This window comes from Lontra canadensis, unplaced genomic scaffold (assembly GCF_010015895.1).
Source record: "Lontra canadensis isolate GAN:19392208 unplaced genomic scaffold, GSC_riverotter_1.0 scaffold23, whole genome shotgun sequence".
Lineage (NCBI taxonomy): Eukaryota > Metazoa > Chordata > Mammalia > Carnivora > Mustelidae > Lontra > Lontra canadensis.
In genome coordinates this window covers 7,406,927-7,425,840 of record NW_022631017.1, presented here as the reverse complement: position 1 = coordinate 7,425,840, position 18,914 = coordinate 7,406,927, and the positions used below count along the sequence as shown (strand labels likewise).

General features: G+C 50.0%; 1 protein-coding gene across 3 annotated transcripts; it reads right to left on the bottom strand.

Moving 5' to 3' along the window:
• Positions 1-1,743: 1,743 nt before the first annotated feature.
• Positions 1,744-11,305, bottom strand: TREML2 (triggering receptor expressed on myeloid cells like 2). Of its 3 annotated transcripts, none has more exons than XM_032862229.1 (5): positions 10,734-11,304; positions 8,252-8,600; positions 4,503-4,920; positions 3,345-3,451; positions 1,744-3,044 (listed from the first exon to the last, which is right to left on the bottom strand). In XM_032862229.1, the coding sequence occupies exons 1-5, from the start codon at positions 10,800-10,802 to the stop codon at positions 2,950-2,952; spliced, it is 1,038 nt and encodes a 345-aa protein (XP_032718120.1). In that variant the 5' UTR covers positions 10,803-11,304; the 3' UTR covers positions 1,744-2,949. The 3 variants fall into 3 exon arrangements, with proteins under 3 accessions (XP_032718120.1, XP_032718121.1, XP_032718122.1); XM_032862230.1 differs by having other exon boundaries at positions 8,252-8,572; positions 10,734-11,302; XM_032862231.1 differs by lacking the exon at positions 3,345-3,451 and having other exon boundaries at positions 10,734-11,305.
• Between the last annotated feature and the right edge of the window lie 7,609 nt (positions 11,306-18,914).

The window sequence follows — 18,914 nt, the reverse complement described above, 5'->3', positions numbered from 1 at the left end:
GACAGGAAGCAGGACAGGACAACAGGAAGCTCAGGGTGTGAGGACTTCCGAGGACAGGAGGCTCTCCAGGATGGCAAGGGAATGATGGGGCTTCAGGCCCTGCAGCAGCCCTTCAGGAGTGGGCGGCGGCAGGTGGCGGGCCTCTCCAGGAAGGGCCTGGCTCTGTGCAGCTGCAGCAGCCCCCAGAAGGGCTCTCACTACTCCCAGCAGTGGGGTAAGAAGTACATCAGCCTGAAGGAGAAGCATCCCCGACCCAGTACCATGCAGCCATGTGGGAGAACTGTGACCCTGAGGCTTGCTTGCTGGCCTCCCTGTAGGGGCATGTGTACTCCACGGTGACAGACCCACCTGCCATGCTCTGCAGAGGAAACCCCCCTCAGTGCTGTTTTGTTTTGTTTTTTTTTTATGTGTCCTTGCCCTTGGTCACGCCTGGAAGCCCTTCACAGGTGTGTCCCATCATCACAGCCCACTGCTCAGGAAGCTTCATTGCCTTACCCACTAAAGGCAGCGGCAGCCCTGGCCCGTTCAATACTCGCAGGTGTCCCGCCCTTCCCTGCCCTCTGTCTGTCCCGGCTCTGGGTCCTCCTGCAGCTCCAGGGCGAGGAGGAGGAGCAGGAAGGAGAAAATGAAGCGCTGGGGCTTTGAGGACAATGTCCCAGAGCACTGGAGGTCCAAAGAAGCCCCTCAGGGCCCACCGGAGGTGGAGAGCAGGGGCAGGGCATCTAGAGCCCTAAGCGCCCTGTGTTCTTACTGTGGGGTTCATGTGGGAGCAGGATCTGTGGGCGGGCACGTCACGCAGGCTCCCCCCATTCCAGGAGCCTCTCATCCTGGGCAAAGAGGGATGGCAGGTCTCCTCACAGCTTCCCTGCCTAGCATCAGGGCACAGCCAAATGCCTCTGCCTGGGTCCAGCACCCACAATGTGAGGCCTGACCATGTGCCCCTCTGTCCTCCCTTGCCCCTTCCAGTCGAGCACAAAACAGAGAAATAGGGTCCAAAGGTCTTCAGTACAAAGACCACTGGAGCTGGAGGAGAGCTTGCAGGCCAGCAATCACGAGGCATTTACTCAGGTGCGTGAGGTTCAGGTGACTCCCTTTTATCCCAAAGGCAGTCTTGAGAGGTAGGCATTAGTGTCCCCTTTCACAAGAGAGGAAAATGAGAGCCAGCAGGGTTAGTGACTCACACAGGGTTACACAGACAGGTGGCCTCACTAGGCCGCAGTCCTAAGCCCTCTGCTGCTCTCCCACAGGACATCCTGTTCTCAGATGAGGCAGGGCAGTCAGTGTGCTGTTGTAGGATCGCGAATGGAGGGGGGCTTTTAGGGAGCTATTTTCCCACAGGGAAATTAAGCCCCCTCCTAGTTAGACACCAAGGTCATGGCCACCCTCTCCTGGCAGGGAGGATGGGGGTGGGGTGGGGTGGGGTGGGGTGGGGTGGGGTGGGGTTGGGTGTGTGTGTGTGTGTGTGTGTGTCTGTGTGTGTGTCTGTGTGTGTGTCTGTGTCCTGGCACCAGGTTTGTTAGTTCCTCAATCTGAGTCTCTCCTCTAGTGCCTTCTCCTGGACATAGGAAAGAGGTGCCTCCTCCGTGCTGTCCCCCGGGATTATCTCCCGCCCCTCTCTCTCTCCCCACATCCATTCTGGAGTGGTCTCCCAGCTACCCATCAAGGCCTGAGCTGTGTCACTCTCCTATGACATTTGCTCCCCCACCTGGGAGGTCCCTGTCCCTGTCCCTGTCCCCTGATGTCACATCAATCCCTGGGGGCTTATTCCAGGTGCTCGGGCTGGTAGAGCCCCTGTTCCACGGGACAAAGCCAGCCCATATTCTCCAGCCCTCACTGTGGAAGAGGCCAAGTCTGAGCCAGGAGCCAGTAAAGCTGAGGCCAGACTCCTAGGGCCATTGGGCCCCCATCGAGGCTCCTCAGCACCATCCTCCCTAGCCCTACCCCACCCAGGTGTTCCTCCAGGCTGTGCTCTGCTCCAAGCTGTCCTTGCTGGGTCACAAGCAGCTCCTCTCTTCCCAGGCGATGATGAGTCCCAGGGGAAGGCAGATGATCTACTACTTCTCTGAACCGTGGCCTCCCCTGCAGTGGACTCTGGAGGGCTCTCAGTCTCCTGTGGAGCTCAGACCTGGAGCTGGGAACTGGGGGAGAGGGCCCTGAGTTTAGCCTCTACACACCAGTCTGGGGACAGGCTGGTCCTGACACCATGCAGCTCTGGGCAGCCTGGTCACAGCTTTCCCTGGAGAGCTGGCCAGTGGGTAGCACCAGTGGGAGGGTGGGCTCTGCTGGTTCCCAGGACTTGAGTGACAAGCAGCTGCAGTCAGGGCAGGACACATCCAGAGGCCCATCAGAGGTCACAGGACTCTGGGGATGGGGGACTTGGACTGCGCTGGGGTCCCCTACTGCCAACACCCCTGTGGACCTCCAGCTCTTGGTCGCTGTTCCTTCCCCTCCATGGCAGGACCCTTGAGACACTGATTGCCTCTGGGACTCTTTCTTCCCCAAGCACATGGGGAAGCTTGAGGGGAGCAGAGGAAAGCTGAGGACACAGGGTTCCAGATGGGGAGAGGGCAGCTGTTCACCTGTCTGCTCCCCTCTGCTCCATAGCAAGGGGTTCTGAGGCCCACAGGACCAGAACTCTCTGTGTACAGCATCGTCAAGTCTTCCCCACCACCCAGAGGGGACCCAGGGCTCTGCGGCTCTGAGCTGATTCCCCTCGGTGGCTTCCCCTGGGGTTTCCTGACTGGTACCCCCAATCTGGGGGCTGTCCCAGGCCCCTGGCAGCCCAAGAGGACTGAGTGGGTCAAGAGCAGCCTCTGGTTCTGGAGAGGCCTGAGTCCAGCCTTGAGCAAGTCCTCAGCCCTCAGCTGGGTTCCAGTTCAAACAGGCCCCCGTCTTCATCCTCCTCTGGCCTCCAAAGGCCCCTCCAGGAGGAGCTCACGCAATCCATAGTTAAGTTGCCTCAGACCAAGCAGGCTTCCATGGAGGCTCCAGTCTTCCAAGTGGGTCCCTCCAGGGTCTAGCAGGATTGTTGCACACCCTGTAGCCTGTGAAGACAAGGAGAGAGATGCAGAGGGGCAGGGCTCCTGCCTGGGCCAGTCCATCCCCTCTTCTGGCTCTGCCCTCTGCTTCCTGCCAGGTCAGCCCCCGAGGGTCATGCCATGCTGTTCCTGCCTGCCTGCCCTCCTCCCACCCTCCTCCCTCGTCTGGGTGCTGAGCAGTCCTTGTGGCTGGATGCAGTTGATGACATACCACTTGGGGACAGAGTGCAGTCAGGCGCTTTGGCAAGTGTGTCAAGCCCCCGTGCTCTGCCCCCCCTGGAGGACGGGAGAGTGGGTCGTACTCACTTCCCCTGTGTCTCTTCTTCCAGAGCCCATAGACCGCGATCAACATCAGAGACACTGGGAGAAAGATCAGCAACCCAGGGAGCACAATGGAATACGAATCCTGGTGCCTGAGGGGACAGAACAGAGCAGGGAGGTGGTGAGCATCCAGGTGCCCCCACCCTGACCCATGTCTTTCTGGATGCCACGTAAGAAGAGCCGGGACCAGGAGAAATCCTCACAGCCCTGGTAGGAGTGACTGCCTCCCTTCCTTGGGGATCCAGCCATGGCAGAAGGAAGTGAGGAGCTCAGAGGTCAGGGGAAGAAGGTCAGGTAGAGAAGGGCAACTCTCCACTTTAGCACCTTCCCTCCATTGTTCCCCCAAACCTGCTCATCACCGAGGATGAGAACTCTAAGAGACCCCCATTTGTGACAGAAGAAACTGAGAGTCTTGCTCTCCTCATAGTGAGAGCCTCTCCTCATGGCCCCTTCCCTCCTTTGTCCTCTGAAGCAGATTTGGTAGGTACACAACCTGTATCCCCTTGCACCAGCCCTCAGCACCTCCATCTAAATTTTTTTCAGCCCTTGGACCTTCTCCTGTCAGTACAGTCCTCTTTGCCACCCATGGCAGGCAGCCCCTCACTGATGACCAATATGAGCAGTGTTGGTGTAGGAGTTGGTGTATTAATACCCCAGCTCCCTCGCCCTTCAGCTGGGAGTCTGATCCTGGGCCCTAGAGCTTCCTCTGGGCTTGTGCTCTGCTGCCCACAGTGGTGGACAGCTTGATTAGGTTCTCTACCAACTGCTTCTCTGTCTCCCTTCCCCCTGCTCTTTCCAGTACTCCAGGTCCCAGAGGCTGCTTCTGGGGGAGCCCAAATTAAAGCATCCACCATTTCCCACTTTCTACTCCCAAGTCACATCCTTGTCCTGCCCCAACCTTCTCCTCTCCATCCACAGACTCATGCTGACCCATCTCCAACCCTCACTTCTCACTGCCATCCTCTATGTCCCCTCTCCAGCCTGGCATCTGGCCTCCCATGACCTCCCATTCAGCAGCAGGCCAGACTGACCTCCTGAAAAGGAAAGCTCTGCTATCACATCTGCACCTTGAGGTCTATTCAGGCACCAATTACTGTTGCTGGATCTGGTCAAAAGCCACCCAAGCCCAGGAGCCACAGGTACCTGACAGGGGATAATTTGTTGAGGAGAGACCCGCCGGTGTGGCACATTCCTGTGGTGGGTGATCTGGTGTGCAGATGCCCAGCCCTGGTGGAGATGGATGCTGGGGCAGCAGAGGAGGCTCTGGCATCACTTGGAGACACAGTCACTGTCTGGGATTCCACGGTCCTCCTGGGCCCCATGGTAGAAGGGCCAGGGCTGGTGAAGCTGAAGCCTGTCATGGAGGTCAGTCTGATGGACTCTGAGGCAGTCGGGGGCACGAGACTGGTCAAGGTGAGGAGGCCAGGTGTGAAAACTGTCATGCTGGTGGTGAAAGGGGCATCAGAGCCTGAGGTGGGGGCTGGGCCCGATGTGACAACAATTCTGCTCCTGAGGATATTGGCCAGCTGTCTAAGAGGAGTGCTTCTCCTGGTTGTGGAGGCTAAGGGGCCAGAGAGGGAAGAATGTTAGACTGAGTCAGGGGCCTCGCTGATGGGAAAAGATCCTTGTCTCCCCTCCTTGACCCTGGACCAAGAATTCTGCTCTGCTGTGTGACCAAATGTGGGCTTGTCAGGGAGAAGAAGTAAGCACAGTAAAGAAGGAAGAGGCTCTCCCAGTTTCTTTAGCTTTCCCTATCAGGCCAACTCTCCTCCCTGTCCTCACCTCTCTAGTCACCTCCAGACCTTCCTTATTCCTGCACACCAAAGAGATTTCTTCACTAGCATGTTGAACAGGGACTTTCCAGGTGTTCCATAATTGGTGACCAGGGTCCAGAAATGAGGACAAGGAAGCACTGAAGGCCCACATTCCAAAGACTGCCTCCAGCAGCAGATGCCCACCTTAAGAGCTTAAGAAGAGACACCTGCTCCCATCATCCATCCACTCAGCCTTTTACCTCACGTTTTCTAGAAGGCTGGCATTTGGGTGGTGGAAGAAGAAGGGTTGTAGGAAACATGAGGTCCCATCTGTGGCGATGTGGTGGAGTCTATCTCTGCAGAGAGCAAGAGAATTGGAGAGAGATGGTGGGGGAGAGAGAGGGCTGGCACAGGCAGCCACATCCCATGACTGTGCATGGCAAGGACACACTCCTGAGGGCTAAATGGCCACCATGGAAGGTACCCATCTTTCTGGGCAAGGGAACCCAGAACAAGCAGCACTGGTGAGAGCGGGGATGGGGGTTAGAGGGTGACCTGGAGCCAGACCTCCCACATCATCCTACTCAGCAGTGGAGAGACCTCAAAGACCCCTCAGAGAACTCACGTGTGCGTGTCTTAGGAGAGCCAGCATTTAGACACCCACCTAACAGAGGATCACAAAGGGCTGGGTAGAAAAAAGTAACACCCAACAAAGAGGAGAAGGCAGGACGAGGTTACTGAGAAGAACCCCACCTTCCCCACCTGCTGGGACGAAGTAGAGGGAGTTAGGCAGCAGGCTACTACCCTCCTTCCTACTCTGGGTGGCTTGGGCCATAACCTCTGGTCTTCAAGGAGTAGAAGAGCATATATTGCTAGAAGATTAGAGTTTTTAAATGGGCTGAGGATTTTTTTATTCCCTAATAACTGAAAGGGTCTGCTAAGTTGGAATCTCCCCAAATGGTCTTTTTAAAAGGTAGACCATGGGATTTGACAAGGGAGGGGGGTATATGCAAAGAGAAAAACAAAACCATTTCATGTTTGTATCCCTGCAGATTAAGACTTTGATACACTTGATTTTAACTATCCCTTGGGTCTAAAGCAGAACTGGAGAGGGGTAATGAGATTTGGACCCACATCTTAGAGACAGCAGTTGCCCTAGCTCAGTCACAACAGAAGAGGGGGATGCAGGTGGGCCAGGGGATGGGGAAGGGTCAATAACTCATGCCATCACCATTGGCTGGCTTTTTTCATGTTCTCTTGCTGGTTCCTCACTCTTTCCTATCTTATAAATGTGGGGGAACCTCAGGGCTTGACCCTTCTCTCTTTTGTACACTGAAGGGAGAACTTCTCCATCCCCTTGATTTTTTAACAGATTTTTTTGAAATATTATTCACATTCCACATACCACACCCATTTGTAGCACCAAATTCAATGACTTTTAGTCTATTCACAGAGTCATACAGCCACCACCACAGTCAATTTTGGAATATACCCACCATTTCCAAAAGAAATCCCCACCCTTTAGCTATTAACCTCTACCTCTCCTTCCTTTCCCCCAGCCCTAAGCAACAACTAATCCTCTTTCTGTCTGTATAGAATTCTCAAATCCCCTAGATTTTAAATCATCTTCACAAAGGACCTCCTGGGTGGCTCAGTCAGTTAAGCATCTGACTTTGGCTCAGGTCCTGATCTCAGGGTCGTGGGATAGAGCCCCTCTTCCCTCTGGCTCCCTGCTCAGCAGGGAGTTTCCTTCTCCTTCTCCCTCTGCCTCTGCCCTCCCCTACTCACACTCACTATCTCTCAAACAAATGGATAAAAAAAATCTTAAAAAAAAACAAATAAAAATAAACTATCATCACAGGGATACTTCTCCTGTGTATATCCCCAGCTCTGAGCTCTCAGCTAACCTCCAGGATTCACTGCTGCTCCATTTGCCCACCTGGGGTTCTAGGAGGTGTCTTAAACTTAACATGACAAAAGATAGCTCTTGATTTTTATCCTCCAAACTAGCATCTCTCCAGAGTCATCCTACCCAATAAATGGTACTGACATGCACCTTGCTGATGGAATAAAAAACCTTGTCACTCTTGATTCCTCCCTTTCATTCACCTGTCTTACCTCCAAAGTTTACAGAGTGGGCAGGAAGTCTGAACATCACAGATTTGAACCACTTCTCTCCACCTCATGTCCTACTTTAAGACATTCATTCTCAGCCACAATACACACAGTGGCCTCTCGGCTCATCTCCTACCCTTCCACAATCCACCCTCCACACAGCAGCCATTATACTCTTTTTTTCTTTTTTCAGCCATTATACTCTTAAAGACAAGTCACAACACACTCCTGTAAACACTCCAATAGCTTCCTATTGTACTTAGAATAAAACCCAAATGTGGCATTATAGACTTTAGGGCTGCTGTTTGACTCTCCCAACCTCATCTCCTGCCACTGTGCCCCACACTCTATATGGGGCAGCAACACAGCCCTGCCTTATACAAGCCCAGCTCTTTCTCACCGCAGGGCCTTTGCACATGCAGTGCTCCCTGCCTAGAATACAAAGCACCCACATTTCAACAGGGCTAGAAAGCTCTTCTCACACAGGACTCTGCTTGATGTCATCTGCTCAGGGAGGTCCTCTCTAGTCTCCCATGCTTCACTAGCTCCCCCCCACCAACACTGAGTTACTTCCCAGTTTGTCACACTGCTTGATTTTCTTAAGAACATTTATTGTTATCTATAATTATTCTTCTGATGATGAGCAATCGCCTGTCATCTCTCATAGGGCAGGACTGTGTCTAGTCTCTGGCACAGATTCAGGACTCGGTGAATGTATATTGAACAGCTGATGGAATAAGAACAAAGCACAGAGAGCCCTAAGTGTGAATCTTGTCTCTGCCACTTGCTACCTCTGTGACTGTGGACAAGGTCAGATCCACAGAGGGTTTTTTAGATCTCATTTTCTTCATTGGTAAAGTGGGGGACAACAATGCCCGTGAAGATGTCAGTAAAGGAACCGTGAAAACCCTGTAGCACAACACGCCCATTGATGGATTGTTCTTCTCACTACATCTGCTGTGAGTGGAGTACGGGGCAGGGAGGACACCCCTACCCTCCCAGTGCCCTGGCAGGCCTGCTCACCTGGAGACACTTCCAGCAGGAAACCCGTCAGGGGGTACAGGGTTCCTGAGCTGTTGCGCATGCACCAGTACCTGCCGGAGTCCTGGCGCCTGAGGGCCGCCATGGTGATCTTGACCACCTTGGCCTTGGGATCGTCCTGCAGCTGGTAGCGCGTCCCCTGTACCCAGCCCCGGGCGAATCCAGGCTCACACCGCTTCCTCCTGATTTTGCACCATACCTTGCCCTCCATGTGGTTTTTGCGGCTCTTGTAGGAGCACTGCACAGACAGAGTCTCCCCTTCAAAGTGCTGGACTTTAGTGTACACGTTCTCAGCAGGGACACCTGGGGAGACACTGCTGGTGAGCAAGGTCTGGAGAGAGAGGAGGAAGGAGGCATCTCAAAGGTTGGGATGAGGGGAGAGGAGGTGGATACAGCCCTGCTGTCATGGAACCAGAGTTCCAGGGAGAAACACAGCCCTGCTCCAAAAGAACTCCCCCGTCCGAGAGAGGAGATGCACAGGCCCTGCTTCAAGCTAGCTCCCAGTCTGAGGGGGAAGACACAGGCCGCTCCCTCAAGGAGATTCCAGTCTTTTGGAGTAGAGAGTAGCCCTACCTTCTGGAAGTTCCCAAACTAGGAGGAAGACAATAGTCCATGCCCTTGGTGAGTTCTAGGATGAAGGTATAAGACTAGCCCTCAGGAAACTCCCAGTCTGATGGTCGAGACACAGGAACAGCCTTCAGGGAACCCCCAGGCTAATGGAGGAAACTCAGCCCTTACACTCAGGGAGCTCCAACTGACACAGCCCCTTTTTACATGGTATTTTCTAGCCCGATGGAAAGGTAATAGCCCCATCTTCAGGGTCTTGTGGGAAAGACCTAGGTCTTGTCCTCAGTGAGAGATATACAGAAGTCCCAAAGTTACAAAATTCCAGAGCACAAACAACTTAGATAAAAAAGAAAATCCAATAGTTGAAAAATTAAGAGTAGTTATTTATTTCACAAATAACTTCATCATAGTTATCTTTTAAATAGCGAGGTGCTATAGGTCATTTTCAGTGCGGTTTCATTTTAAAACATTCTAGTTGCATAAAATCCAGAGATTAAAAATGCTCAAACATGCAAATAAATTCCCAATGGAGTACAAACCAAAGAACTATACATTTATTCACAGTTCATCCATAGCCTGTTACAGTCTCTGCCTAGAAATAAGATGTGGTCCGTGCATTTCACAATCCACGGCTGGCGGGGAGAGAGTAGAAATAGGGCTGAAGGTGGGGAATCAGGGGACAGGGAGACGGACAAAGCTGTGATGGTCTCCCTCCACTCCACTGCCCACCGTACGCCCAGCATTTACCCCTCTCACATCCCCCAGAGCCTGCTGTCGACACACACACGCACACACGCACACATACACACATTTCTCCCCAGCAGGACAGAGTGGAGAGCACACATTTTGGAGTCTAAATAAATATGGGTTTAAACCCCGGTTCCACCACTGACTAACTGTGTGAGTAGAACCCAAAAGTCTGCTTCTTTATCTGTCTCAGGTTGACTGTGGGAACTGGGCCCCAGGACTGTGCCTGGAAGGGAGGTGGTGCTCCACGTGCTTCCCTTTCTCAAATCCAGGTTGCTTCAGACTTCTCCAGTGGAGCCCAGAGCTGTGACAGCCAAGGACCCCACAAATGACAGGAGACGTCTACCTGCTTTCACCTCAGCTGCACTACAGCTGAGACTTGTGCTAAGGTAACACCCTGTCTGGACATTCCTTTGTCCTGTACAAACCAACAGAATGATCCAAGTAAGTTAACTGGCAGGTGGGAGGTTTGGAGGACCCTAGGATTACTTCACACTTCTGCCCTGGCAAGGAGAGGGGGCTTTCTAGGAGAAGTGCGGGGTCGGGAACTCTTGTAAAGGGTCTGTGTTCATTTGTGCCCACCTTCCACCCCTCTCACAGGTGGTGGCCAGAACTGAACAGGAGAGGGTAACTTGGTGACCATGGCAATAAGAAAGGCAGGACTGCAGAAGGCCCCCTCAAGGGGCACTTAGTAGCTATGGGGTGAGCGAGGCCTTCAAGGAGGGCTTCCCCTCAGGATAGAGGGATGAGGAAGAGGGTATTGGCATAAAGCACTTAGCCAGTTAAAACACACACACGTGATGCAATGATTCTTGTAAGAACCAAACAGGGCTTTCTAGAGAAGGGAAGGAGACTTTTTGGGTGAGGAAACAGTGTCCATGATCAGAGGTCCTGACCAAGCTTGGCAGATGAAGGGGCCCAACCAGCGAGGGTCCAGAGCTTTATCTTAGTTTGTGAGTCCTGTGTTAACTTTGCCTGGGGCCAGATAGTGGGACGTGACCTTCTTACTGGTTAGGAGCCACTAGGTCAGCCCCATCTCCCTTCTCCTCCAACCCCACAAAGCATCAAACAAGATTATTGGGCAAGGAAAAGCAGGGAGGGAGAGTCCAGAAAAAGGCCATTCCCTCCCTCCTATGCCAGCTCCTCTCACCTGAGACAGGGCGCTGGAACCACAGCAGCCCCAGCAGCAACAGCAGGAAGGTGGGAGCCATGGCTCCATCCAGTTGGGGACAGTCACAGGCCAGCAGGGGGCCGGGACACCTCGAATCCAGTGTTAAGGGCCCAGGCCAATGCAGGATGTGCCACTTAGGTCTGCCAGGGAAGGACCTGGCCTTCTCAAAGTGCAGTTGCCCATTTAGGGAAGTGAGGAAGCTGTGGGACCCACAGAGATCGGCAGACCGCAGGGCCCGCAGAGCATACCGAGGGCGGCGCTGGCTGTTGTTCACGCCCCCTTCCCCGAAGCTACAGGCAGGTGTGGCTGCTCCACCCAGTCTGGGGCCCCTGCAGCGCAGGAAGGGCTCTCAGGGTTTAAAGAGTTCCAGTCCTTTCCTGGAAACTGCCCGGTGGGTGTGCCTCCTAGCTTGAAGCAGGGGATTGGTGTAGGGGACTGGGGTGAGTTTTCTGGACCCTCAACTACAGGCTCCCTGGGATTCCCTGGGCTCAGAGACCCAGGGGTAGGGGCTAGGGCTGGAGCAGGGCACCTCGGATCCTAGGTTTTCAGCATCACACATTCGCAAGGAGTTTGCTTGTCAACTCCATTCATTCATTTCACTCAGCCCTCAATGATGCGCTCCTTCTGGTGCCCTCTTTTGCCAAGTTCCGGGCTGGTCAGAACAGTCCCCCTCGCTCACACTAGCAGAGAACACCTTCCTAGCTCAAAGGCGATCTTATTTCTGCTACAGTTAGAGTGACGGGAAAAAAGATGCAAATTGTTAAGGCTCAGGGCATAGTTTGAGCTCGCGCTGTGACACGTGGGACACACACACACACACACACACACACACACACACACACACACACACACACAGAGGCTGTCTTTCCTTTTGACGATTCACTTGTCTCCTTATCTTTACCCCTCTCTCGCATTCTCCTACCAACCGGTCTAATCACCCACCAGCTCCGCCCCTCCCCCGCCTCCCTCTTGCAGGCTCCCCTCCCCCGCTTCTCCAAAAGCCACGCCCCCAGCGCCCCCACCCCGGCCCCCCGGCCTGGCCCCCTGCCGCAGGCGCATGCCCACTCAACTTCCTCTCACTCAACCCTATCTCGCCCAGACAGCCGCCCGGCTGCAGCCGAAATAACCCAGCATTTGGCCCAAGACCCCACCCTTCACTCAGTCGCGAGCTCTAAGAATCAGAAAAATAGAATTCTGACGTCCAAGAGCTGTGTCATCTGCTCACTGGGGGCCAGGGGGCCTACACGATTATGGGTTTCCCCCTACGCGCCTTTTTTTTTCCTTAGACCGGAACTTTCTTTTCCTTAGACAGGACTCACAAGTAAAAAGTCTTCAACTGAGCTTGAGCTCGCAAACACCAAACCAAGGAAGCTTGATCTCTGCTGACTCCAAACTTTCAGTCTCTTAACTTATTCTATTCATTCGTTCGTTCGTCTCTACAGTCTTACGCACCACGTGAGGTGCAAGCATATGGGGTAGAGGACTATCACTTCAGACCCCTCAGCTCCCAGAAGACCTGTTTCACCTTCTTCATTCACCCTTCCTGTTTAATAGGTCTTCCCAGTGCTCAGATGACTGCGTTCAAAGGCTCTTTGCCCTCCCCATGCATGGTGTCTTCCTTCCTTTCTTCCATCCCAGCCCTAAGTGGCTTCAAGAATGGGAGCGGGGAGTGGGGGTTCCACTTACCTCTTGTAGGAACTTATTTCCTGGAATCACAGTGATAGCTGTGACGATAAAACCCAGCACTCTCATTCCACGGAGAGAGGAAGTATAAATTGGATTCATTGTTTCTTGAGAGAAATTTGGAAGGATTTATCAAGATCTCTAAAAATGTGTATCCATCAGGCTTTTATGAACAAGATGATTTAACATAGCACTAGATTATTTTTCTTTGCATTTATTTTCCCATCAAAAACTAGGATCTAATTTATATAGAGTAAAATTCCCCTTTCCACAAAGAAAACTCCAGATTCAATTTTCTTCAACTTCGTCAGTGAGCTGTACCAAATACATAAAATGAAATAACACCGATGTTACAGAAACCATTGAAGATAGAAGAGGAGATATATCCCAACTTGATTTGTAAGGTCAGAATATCCTTGACACTAAAACCTGACAAGGACATTACAGGAAAAGAAAAGTACAGAAGTGCATGCTTTATGCACATAGATAGAAACATTTCTAACAAACCAAAAGCAAATCAAAACCGTCAATGTATATAATAACATAAAACAGTATGACCAAATAGAGTTTATCTCAGGAATGCTACCTATGTTCAACATTTGAAAATCAGTCAACCTAATTCACCCAATCACCAGAATAAAGGACAATTATGGGATTATCTCAAACAGATGCAGAAAAAAGAATTTGCACTACTCCCACCACCACCACGACCAATTCATAATTAAAAACTCTCAACAAAACAAACAAACAAACAAACAAAAACTGTAGAAGAGAATGTCCTGGCTTTAATAAGGGACATTTACCAAAAACCTGTCTCTAACATTGTATTTATGGCAAATATGTTGTATGTTGGCTGCATTTCCCTTAAGATAGTTCATGGTAGACGTAGATTCTGAGAGCTCAATGCCCTGGCCTTGCTAGATGGTCAGTGTTCTGAATATGATTCTGGGCTTTTCTTGTTTTATGGATGTAATATCTTCTGTTCCCTGAAACATTTATCTTTCACTCACAGGCAATTATCCTGTTTGTTCCGTGTGATTTTTCTCTTAGGCTATGAATCTCCTCATGTATAGAGCAAACAGAATAATGGATCCTGACTGTCACATCTTATTTGCAGACAAAGCATTTTGGAATAATTGTCTTCTGCTCACATTTTGGGCTGCCAAGGCATCTGCTTTATTTGCAGACAAAGCATTTTGGAATAATTGTCTTCTGCTCACATTTTGGGCTGCCAAGGCATCTGCTTTTGCCATGTTAATTGCATCTGATTTTTTTTTTTTAACTTCTAGGAATTCCTCAGTTTCTGGTCTGCTGATTATGACTTTTCTTATTTGCAATTTAACAATTTATTTTGGAGTAATTTAGCTTTTAACATATTCAAGCTAGGAGGAGAGGAAAGCTAGTGAGATTCGTGTGCCATCTTGCTTAGTTCCCCCTACACATTTCAGTTCAAGGGCTTGCATTTGAGCCCAAGGAAAAAATGCAGAGGACTTTCAGGTAGTGCAGAGGTGGGAAACAGAGAACAGGTGAGGAAGTGAAGTAGGTGCCCAGCTGAAGGGGGGGTGAGAGAGGGCAGGAGTGCAGCGAAAGAAGAAGCAGGCTGAGGTGAGGGAAGGTGTTACCTAGGGGCTGGTCCAGGAAGCCGAGTTGTTGATCAGATGCATAGAAACCTTCCATGGGTGATCAGCCTGGAGGAGTTAGGGGCTGGGGAGGTGGGTCTCAGAGTGCTCAGTACTGGGATGAAGGCTCAATCAGATGAATGGGAGATGGAGGATTTCTCAAGAAGGCTTTCTTCACAGGACTGTGGCATGAGTAGTTAGGGGGGATCTCCCAATAGTTGGGCAGGGGCAGAAGATAGGGCATCTTGGATCTGCAGAGGATGCACCCAAGAGTCCCAGGGCCCAGGCTGGTCTGACACAATCAGAAACTTCCATCACTGCTGTCCCTACAATATCCTTATCACCCTGAGGAGGGAGGATAAGGAGGAAATTCTAAATTGAGGTGAATCTTTTCCTCACCTTCTTTCCCTGCCCCTTCTTCCTACCTATCCCTGTTACTGATCTCTCCCTCTGTCCCCCTCCTTTCCTTTTGCCTACTTCCAGGCATCCCTTCTTTTCCCCTAAAAAGTTGGCTCTGGATAGAGATAGGGATCAGAGTTCTGTGGGGTAGGAGGGTTAGAGCCAGGGGAGTAGAAACAATCCTCCCAAGTCAGAAAGGACAGGGACATCAGGCTGAACCATCAGCAGGAGGCTACTGAGGCCAGAAAAGAAGAGCAGATTTGCTGAGGTGATGGGAGCATGGGGGAAATAGTAGAGAGAAGGCTCCAGAATCAGAGCTAGACAGACCAGGTATGGGGGCCACACAGAGGGCCACAGGGAGGGGTCTCAGGAGCCATCAGTAGAAATCCTGGGTTTTTGCCCTGTCTGTGCTCCTAAGGGCTGGGTGACAGGTTTTGGCCGACCACATGGATCTCTGAGCCTCATTTCCTCAACTGTGACATCTTGGATAGCCCTTGAGATGCTTTAGGCTCTGAATTCCAGAAGGTTTCTCAGGGAAGGAGGAATAATATGCCTGTATATTCTCTCACAGTGTTCCTATTCCCACCGAGCACTTTACTGTGTCTTCATTTCGCTGGTTGAAAAGATGTAAAGTGGCATTTCATGGTTGTTTTAATGGACATTTCCTAGATTACTCACAAGTGTGAATACTGTTTGCCTGAATAGTAAGTTTACCAAGTTTTTAAAAAATTTAACTAGAATGTGAGGGTGATCTGGCTGCAACATCTGTCACCCAGCTGATCACCAGGATTTATTGGGCTGATCTGACTGACTAGACAATTGTCCTCTTCCTCCCTCACCACTAGCCCCCTTCCCCTCCACCCATCTTCCCCTACCCACCTCCCCTTCCTCATCCTTCAGTTTGTTTCCCAGAGTCAAGTGTCTGTCATGGTTCATCTCCCTCTCTGATTTTTTCCCACTCAGTTTTCCTCCCTTCCCCTATGATCCTCTGTGCTATTTATGTTCCACATATGAGTGAAACCATATGATAATTGTCTTTGTAAAGAATATACGTTCTATTTACTTAACTGAAGAGCCATATTTATATTGATTTACTCCTGTTGCTCCTTTAAACTTATCAGTATCTACATATTTTGTCTCATGAGACAAGTACTTGCCATCCTTTCATGGTCTTCTGGTCTCTTCTCCTCACTCTGTGTTAATGTTGTCTGGAATATTACGTTTCAGTTGTCATAGATATATTTTCTCTTTCTCTTCATTTTGGCTCTAGTTGCTTTTTGTTTGTTTGTTTAAGAAAAAATATATACTCTCCAAGGTGCTTGATCACACTATTTCCTCATCTCTTGCAGCATCTTCTGGATTTGTTTTGAGTATTTCCACCAGGTATATGTTCAGTGGGGATCTTTGCATGTGGAAAACTTTCTGAGGCTTTCAAAGTCCCAAAGTATTATGATCATATATTTGAATGACAGTTTGGCTGGATATAAAATTCTAGGTACAAAGTTCTTTTTTTCAATCCTTTAATAATATTACTCAACTGTCTTCTGGCATCCAGTGCTCCTCTTAAGAATTCTAGTGTAGACCTGGGGCACCTGGGTGGCTCAGAGGGTTAAGCCTCTGCCTTCAGCTCAGATCATTATCCCAGGGTCCTGGGATAAAGCCCCGCATCGGGCTGTCTGCTCAGTGTGGAGCCTGCTTCCCCCTACCCCCCGTCTGCCTCTCTGCCTACTTGTAATCTCTGTCTGTCAAATAAATAAATAAAATCTTTAAAAAAAAAGAATTCTAGTGTAGACCTAATTCTTGTTCTTCTATAGGTGATCTGAAAGTCTTTAGAATTTACTCTCTGTCTTTGATATTCTTACACTTCATATGATGAGTTTAGGGCTGTATGTGTGTGCATGTGTGTTTGTTTCCTATTTTCCCTTCTTGGCAATATACGAACCTTTATGATCCAAGATCTTTTCTTCTTCTATAATTCTGAGATTTATATTGATTTTTTCTTCAAATATTTCTTCCCTCCCATCTTTTTTCCTTCACAGGGATTTTTGTAACCATTATCTTGGTACATCTACTTTTCTATGTCTCTTCGCTTGTCTTTGATTCTTTAATCTATGCTTTACAGGAACTTTCTAAAGGGAGAATTCCTGAGCTTCTTCTAACTCATGCTCCTACCATATCTATTCTTTATATATCACATATATTGTGGTCTTTATTTCAACCATAATATTTTTCACAATTTTATTTTAACAGTTTTTAATTTACCAGTTTTAATGGTTCTTGCTTTTGAATCATTAGTTTATGAATATACCCTTACCTCTTAGCCATACTGTCAATATTTACTTGTAATTTTTGTGCTTTCAGTCCCCATAGTTCTTCTTCAGATGTTTTTTTGTTTGTTTGTTTGGTATGTTGTTACTCTTTTAAGGTAGTATTTCTCTTAAGGCACCAAGTTATTTTGGCTTCTGAATTCAGATACCCCTAGGGTAATCATATTCCCAGTCTAGTGATAAGGGAAGAAAGGAAGGCTAGATCCTTTTATCTAGTGAACTTTAAAAGTGGTACTTAGAGCATAAGAGTACCCCTTGTGTGCCCACATTGCTGTCATTCTCATTCTCTGGCCAGGGTTTCACCTTTAAACACTTTGGGAGATCCTCTTCAGTTTGTAACCCACCTGCCTTGGAGTTGGGAGAAGGAAAGGGTTAGGGAGCAAATGCCCATAGGCAGTTAGCCACCTATCTTCTTCAGTCACCCATTGTTTTTGCTGGGCTGCATGGTCCACTAGAGCACCTGTGACCTAGGCTGATGCAGCCTATTTTTGCAATGAAGGGAAGGTCATAATGGTCTCAAAGCTCACAACTGCAAGAGTCAAGAGCAGAAATCAAAAGTTTCCTCTCACCTGTTTTTTGTTATGTCTCCAGCCACCATCTGCCCATTTGTGATCTCACACCCACCATTTTCACACCAATATAGCCTCTGGCTTTTACATTATGTTGGTTCCATTTGGTCTCATTCCAGAAATCCCATGTCTAACTGACTTTTATATAGTTCCTCTAGAGTTAATGACCTCTATCCTCCTCCTTATTCCTCTCTCCCCAGTTTTGAATCTGAGCCTTGGAGATGCCTCTATAATACCCTATACTTCAACCATTTGGAAATAATCCTTAAGTCCCCTCTTCCTAACTCAGAGGCCGCATGAGCTATCTGGCTGTCCCTTCCTAGGACTCTCCCTTCTGGTGACCACCTGACCTACTTGAGCTCAGAGCCATTGAGAGAGGGAGAGCCAGAGTTCCCCTCAAGAGAAGTGATCAGAACTAAGGAGGACAAAAAGAAGACAGTGACTGCCAAGGGAACTAGAATAGAGAATGATATTTGCCTCTAAGAACCTTGAAAGGAAGTAGAAAGGGGACAGAGCCAGCTCCTCAGGATCCCTCAGGCCAGGGGTAACTGATGCTTGGGATCTTTATAATCAGCTGAAGTCTAGTTTGGCACTTGGCCCAAAGGGGAGGAGTTTCACCCTAAGCTAATGGGAAGCAAGGGGCAGACCTGGGACTCACAGATGCAGGGTCTTCCTGGACAGGCTTGCCTCCTGGGGCACCCAGCACACCCATGGCTATCTTCATGTTCAGGTCAGATTCTGCATGTTTATCTCCCAGGGTCTCAAGCCTAGCAAGCCCTGAAGGTAGCTTCCCACCAGCCCAGGCTCCAGAACCCAGGAGCTCAAACCACATAAGAAGGCCTCCTTGGTGCTCCCTTCTCCAAATCTGAGGTGACCCAAGCTGCCCAGTCACTCTTCGAATACCTCACTGAGACCCCACACCTACCTGTACTTGGTAGAGGCCAGGTGGGTGTCCACACAGGAGAAGTGGTTGGGGCTAAAGCATAAAGAAAGTAGACCACAACTGTCCACAGGCTCCAAAGACAGAATGGAGTCTGGCCCCAAAGCTGTGAGAGAAAGTAGGGGACCTGGAGACAGTACCTCAGGGTCTGTTAGAACAGGGGTGATCTGTGCCTAAGATCTACACACCACTGCTATCGCTGTATGTGTGTAAGAAAAAAAGAAACATAGAGAGACACTCTGGGTTTCTGTCTAGTGAGCCTTGGGCAGATCTTTCCACCAGTTGGGGCTGGGACTATTAGCATGAGGGAAGAGCTCTTCCCTGGAGACAGGGCCCTCAATCCCCTTGGATCAGAGCAGAAGATCTGGTGGGATCTGAGGTGATTGTAGCACATGAAGGGGGAAAGTGACAGTTCTTCCCAGACCTGGGAGGGAGGGGAGCATTTCCTCAAGAAGGAAGCTCACCTGGAGATACCACCAAGCTGATAATTCTGAGAACAGTGACCAAGTTGTTGCAAGAGTTGTAACTTCCACACCATTAGGGGGCACTGAGTCCTCCTCCCTCAGCTAAATCATGGTGATGAAAAAGCCAGCATCTAGCCCACCCCAGATTGTGTGCTGAGA

Bases quoted from the DNA above. Each gene is read 5' to 3' on its own strand.
- TREML2 (XM_032862229.1), bottom strand. From the start codon at position 10,802: ATGGAGCCATGGCTCCCACCTTCCTGCTGTTGCTGCTGGGGCTGCTGT. The intron at 8,601-10,733 runs GTGAGAGGAGCT...CTCTCTCTCCAG, and splicing joins GTTCCAGCGCCCTGTCTCAG to ACCTTGCTCACCAGCAGTGT. The intron at 3,452-4,502 runs GTACCTGTGGCT...CTGTCCCCTCAG, and splicing joins AACAAATTATCCCCTGTCAG to GCACCAGGATTCGTATTCCA.